The 6,000-nt window shown below is 37.5% G+C and overlaps 1 protein-coding gene across 1 annotated transcript in view; it reads left to right on the forward strand.

Moving 5' to 3' along the window:
- Nucleotides 1-6,000, forward strand: part of Hectd2 (HECT domain E3 ubiquitin protein ligase 2) — an 82,354-nt gene extending 76,354 nt beyond the window's left edge. Inside the window, exons 19-21 of the mRNA XM_036167489.1 lie at nucleotides 7-122; nucleotides 618-761; nucleotides 3,637-6,000. Coding sequence (XP_036023382.1) covers nucleotides 7-122; nucleotides 618-761; nucleotides 3,637-3,757 — 381 coding nt within the window. The 3' untranslated portion in view covers nucleotides 3,758-6,000. The remainder of the gene's footprint in view (nucleotides 1-6; nucleotides 123-617; nucleotides 762-3,636) is intronic.

Genomic DNA, 6,000 nt, shown 5'->3' on the forward strand with positions numbered 1-6,000 from the left:
TGACAGCTGCTTCGCCCAGAAGAAGTTGAAATTCTGGTTTGTGGAAGTCCTGAACTGGATATGCATGCTCTGCAGAGGAGTACTCAGTATGATGGCTATGCGAAAACAGACCCAACTATCCGGTGAGCTCCTTCATCTTCTTCACATGTGAGGAGCATGAGATTTAGAAGATGCCAGTACCAGCTCACGTGCTGTGTCCGAGGAGATTGGTTGTTTGTGTAACTTAGAATTCTTCAATCAGTTAAGTGTTCTGCAGTCCACCCTGTCTTAGTTCATTTCTAAAAATAAGAGTGTACTAAATATGAATGCATTTAGCAATATCCTTGGGAGAAAATTATATAACTTTCTATCAAAGTATAGAGTTTTTTTTCAAATATGCTAAATTTATAAATAGAATTTTACTGGCACTGTGTTGAAAAATAAGACTTTTGGGTTATATAGAGAACAAAAAAAAAAACAAGCTCTATGCTATCATTGTTAGACTAGTTAAATAATGTTATAAAATATTGTTTTATACTGTTATCAAACACGTGTGTTAGAGAAACTTTCTCAGAACTTCCTTCCTGAGAGTCTCTAGTTAATTAGGATTGCCTCATTGTGTCAATCTCCTTCTGTAGATACTTCTGGGATGTTGTGCTTGGATTTCCTCTTGATCTTCAGAAGAAGTTGCTACATTTTACTACAGGAAGTGACAGAGTGCCTGTGGGTGGGATGGCTGATTTGAACTTTAAAATTTCAAAGAATGAAACTTCTACTAACTGGTAAACCCTGTATTATAACTTTATTTTTAATATATAACTTATTACTAATTTTGGAATCAAAAGAGTCTTTTAGTCTGAAGTCATTGTCATGTAAAATTCTTCAGGGTCAACGTGACCTTGAAGTGGAAGAGACTGTGGCTGAAAGTTCCTGGGCAGTGTTGACACATTCCATTTGCTTCTTACATGCCTGGGTCAAGGGTTGCTCTGGGGTTTCTTTTAGTAGTAGCATGTTGTCTAGCGCTCATTTTTGTATAAATGATTTTTGTAATTAGGAACTATATGATGCTGAGGCTCTTGGAAGGGGCATAGGTAACTGTGTGTTAGTACTTGAAGTTCTTCTGGTACTAGCATCTTCTAAATCTCATGCTCCTCACATGTGAAGTGATAAAGACCATGACTTTAAACAGCTTTCTAATGGTGTAATGGGCAATTAATGCTGGTCTTCTTTACTCCTCGTCCAGTATTCTGTGGCTTCAAAGAGTCCTTCAAAAGACACAGCTTTCATTATAACCCCCCTTGCCCTGCAGCTCACACATGGGACACTTCTCAAATCCTGTCTCAGTGCTTTCGTTTTAGAACTGGAGTTGGCCCTGTGCTTCCCAGGTGCCACCCCCCTGGTGCTGTTACTGGTCACCTCATTCCTAGCTGAGTTCTACAGCTCCTCCTTCCTGCCCAGCTTCCTCTACAGCTCCTTTGTCGTGACCCTGCTCTGGCCCTGACACTGGGCACTAGTTGTTTATTGTGGCTTTACCCCATCAGTCCCATTCCTAGAGTCCATCTTTCTACTTACACCCACACACTGTTTTGTGTCATCCTTCAAACACACTGCCTGCCTTTCCCCCATCCTTTGATCTGTTCCCTTTGCATGTGATATGTGCTTGTTACCTCTCATGAAGATCCTCTTAATGTTGTCTTCTCCTGTAACACCAAAGAGTCATCATTCCCTTATTAAATTCCTTTTTCACGTGTGACCTTAGATTGAAGTCATTTAGCTCTTACGGCAGAGAAGGTAGCCCTGTGTATCTTATTCTCCGCGTAGGCATACAGGTAGGAAGTGGTTATTGAATGAATACTTAAAACCTATGTTGATTGTACCTGACAGCTCAGAATGTTGCTCTGTGGTTAAGCACAAACATCTGAGTTAGGTTCCTAGCACCCAAGTAAAAGCCAGGTGTGGCCCATTAGCTTACAGCTGTGAGCTGGAGGAAGACTAGGGCACATGAGGGTCGCTGGGGCTTGTGTAACAGCCAGCCTAACCAAAGAGAAGACACGTTTTAGGGTCAAAGAGCCTGTTTCAGTGAAATGAAGGCAAAGAGTGGAAGAAGAGACAGCCAGCATCCTCCTCTGCCCTGCGTGTGTGCATATGAGTGTGTACTGCCACACATGCACATGAGCATGCCCCACAACAAAAATAAACAAAAAGAAAAAAGATTAAAGAACATTAGTGAATATTTATATACAATTAAATTTCTGTATGAGTCATAATTAAAAGATCTAAAATGAGAAAACTTCAAGAGAAGGTTTTGCATTTGAAGACTTATTTGTTCAACAAAAATTTTTTGGAATATTTGTAGCAGCAAAAATGATCAATTTAAAGGTTAATATGAATAGCATATTTTAATATACAGGCAACATATAAATGTCTTACTTCAGAGATTATTTTAGGAACTAACATGGCTTAGTTCTGACCCTGGAATGACTCTAGCTTCCCAGCAGGAACCTCTCATTGATTAAATGTAACTGACTGTCAAAAATGCATGAGGTTTCTATCCGTGTCAGTGGTCGTCAAAGGCAAGGACAGTATTCCATCTGAAGTAAGACTTTCATCCCTTCTGCAAGGCCCACTGTTGGAGATGGATGGGCCGATGTTGAGTGGGGCGGGAAAGCTTTCCATCTTAGCAAACAGCTCTGGTTTTGGAGTCAGACTAGACTGGGTCTGAACCTCAAGCTTACCCTTCCAGCTCTGCAGCTTTGAATACTCGATCTGTATATTCCCATGTCTAAGTTTCCTCATCCCTACACTGGGATAACCACCATTTTAGGTTGCTTTGGGGCTGACATGAAGCAGTGCCTAGCAGACATATGCTCTGTGCTTAGCATGAGCCAGACCAACCTAGGACTGTCTTTTTGTATGGTCTTGCAGTGTAAGTTCTGATCATACAAAATTCTTTTTAAGTGTTCTCTGGCTTATTCTCCATTTTACATACTGACTTTGCTGAAAGCTGTTATGGTGCTGTGGAATCATAAAAACCAAAGAGAAGGATCTGAGATGCCTCTAGAAGCTTGAATAAAAATAACAGTGTCATCCAGGAAAAATGTTGCAGGAGCTGATCAAGAGATTTCAAGAACTGAATGCTTCATGTGCAGAGGACAACAGCTTTAAAAGAAGGACCCAAATGGTTTTTCATAACTTTCTGAGAATCAAGACTGAACTATAACAATACAGTATCTACTACTTTGCTAGGTGTTTTGCATAGGTCACGGTCTTATTCTTGTAATGTAAGTGCATAGTTTACCATACTGATGAGGAAACAGATGTGGAGATGTATTAAGCACTTCAAACAAAGTCCCACAGCTGGTAAGTGAGGGAAACAGTATAAATTCAGATCTGACTCCAAACAAAATGCTTTTCAAATTAGAGTTTAATGAAGGCCGGCATACTGATTGCCTTGTCACAATCAGTATAGCACAAGTTCCTGCTGTCTAGACTGGCACTTGATACTTAAGTATTCAATAAGTGTTTGTCCAGTAAAGAAGAGATGAGTCATCACATAACAGTCAAATAGATATGAATATATGCAGTGTTTTTTAAACGTTTCTTGGTCACTTTGTGTGTGTTTTAAGACAGTATCCCTTAAAAACTTCTTTTCCCTAGGTTGCCCGTGGCACACACTTGCTTCAATCAACTCTGCCTTCCCCCATACAAGAGCAAAAAAGATCTGAAACAGAAACTGATCATTGGAATCTCAAACTCAGAAGGTTTTGGACTTGAGTAACCTAGAAGACTTGAAATACAGTATTTTATATGTAGCATTCACTTCCCTCTTACTGTGCCTTTAACATTTTCATGTTTTCATTTCAAAACACTTTCACAAAGATCACCACTTTTAAAATAATGAGGGTTTTTTTTTTTTACTCAAATGCGAAATATGTGTAGTGAAGGCATGATTTAAAAAAAAACAGAGAAATTTATTAATAGAGTCAGGAAAAGAGCATATGGCAGAAACAAGCCTGGGTCCAGTGCTCTTTTTTATATCATTTTGTTGTTTTCCATATGTAGTGAGTCACAGGTGTCCACTGGGAAAGCCACGTGCCGTAAAGAGTGCATCAGACATGATGGAACCCAGTGGCAGATGTGTGCTGGCAGCACACTGTAGCAGAGAGATAGCTACATTATCTTTACCATAAAGCATGTAGCCGTATTTTCATACAAAGGTAAACAACAGTATAATCACAAGTGCAGTTTACAGGGTCTTTTGATATATTGGTTTGGGGTCCTATAAGATCTTTTCAACTGTTGCTGAAAAGCATGTAAATAACTACATAACAGCCTCTAAGAATCATGGGATTTTGATAGTGCCATTTATTGCTAAAGATTTATTTTTACAAAGTAAATTTAGGGTTTTAGATGAGTATACAGCTTTTACAAATCAATAAAGATGATTGTACAAGAGTATTTTCAGACCAATTGGATTCAAGGTTATATTCTTTTAAGTATTGTTAGTCTGCATGCTCACTGGCAGTAAATCGGTTACTTGAGTATTCTGTAATGTTTGTATAATGGTCATTTCTTCTTAAAAATCAAGATACAGCAAATTAGACCGAACTAGTCATTGACTACTTAAGTTAATTACAAGCACAAAAAAACTGCCATTTTATATATTTTGGTGTACAACTTATCTACATTTTTGATCACCAGTTACATGGAAACTAATTTTTGGAAAATGTAGGATAAGGTATTTGACAAAAGTGAAATACAATAAAAACATTTGTGTCAAAATGATCTAGCTTGGTATAAAAGAGAAGTTTGACATTTTGACTAAAATGTTTGTTTTTCACTGGATTCTAAATATAGTAAATTCGAAAGTACCCTTGTTTTTTATTTCTAATAAAGTAGCATGTAAAATCTGCATTTTTAAGTCCCAGGGTTTTTTTTTTTTTCAATTGATAGCGAATGAAGCAGTTTTATTAGCACGTTACAACATCTCAAGACTTCTCTCATTCTCTGATAGCTTTTCTTCAGAAAACTCTGAAGTTAAAATTTGCAATAAGAATGAAACCAGCATTTAGTACCAGCAGATGATCCACATGCAACTACTACTTGGCCCAAGTCTTCTCTGAGCAAGGCATTTCCCTGTTGCTAGGCTTCCGGCACCCAACCAGCAGAACTCAAGGGGACAGGGACTCATCAAGTCGCCCACAGTTCTGAAACCTGCTTACACCTGCTCCGACCAAACTTCCCTCCCTGTACTGCTTGAGACTTCAAATGACTGCTTTTCCATTGCAGCGTACCAAACAGATAGTTCTTCTTCAAGTCTCAGAAAGCCTAAGACACCTAAAGGCACATTTGGTTTGGTTCATATGCAAATAAAACTGCTTCTCTCTTGCACTGCTTAAACTAGAAAGTACGATGTTTAATGTAAGTTACTACTAACAAGCACAAAGACTCGTATATGAAACCAGACTTAAGTGTTTTAAGTAAAATGTAAACCAAGTTCTCATTTGTTAGAGATGACTCAAGGAAACAGTGTTGGCTTGGTCTGCATGTCCAATGATGTGTGTGTAATGATAGTCATGTCACTTTAGTAAGTACACAAGCAAGCCAGATTCAAGTTGCAAATTCCATAAATATTGGGGATTTTTGTTGTCTTTTATTAAGTTGAAATTTAGAACCATGAATTACTTAGTCACATATTTATGCTCTGTTTTGGTTTACAGTGTAATAATACCTCATTTTAAAAGTAAAAACCACTACTGTTACATTTTAATTTAATCAGCTAGAAAATTCATGTAGCTTTTTAAATATACAATCTGTTAATGATTTCTTGAGTTTTGTATCCGCCATAGTAAATTAAAGCATTGAAAAGTATTTATTAGTATTTATAAAATGTCTTGTCCTTTTTTAAAAAACCTATTTATTTTTTCTGTATAAGTTTTTAGCAGTCCTTTTGTACAAATCTGTATTGTATTAATTTGTGTACAAACATTTTCAAATATTAAAATTATACAGTCAGTCAGG

Source organism: Onychomys torridus, chromosome 1 (genome assembly GCF_903995425.1).
Source record: "Onychomys torridus chromosome 1, mOncTor1.1, whole genome shotgun sequence".
Classification (NCBI taxonomy): domain Eukaryota; kingdom Metazoa; phylum Chordata; class Mammalia; order Rodentia; family Cricetidae; genus Onychomys; species Onychomys torridus.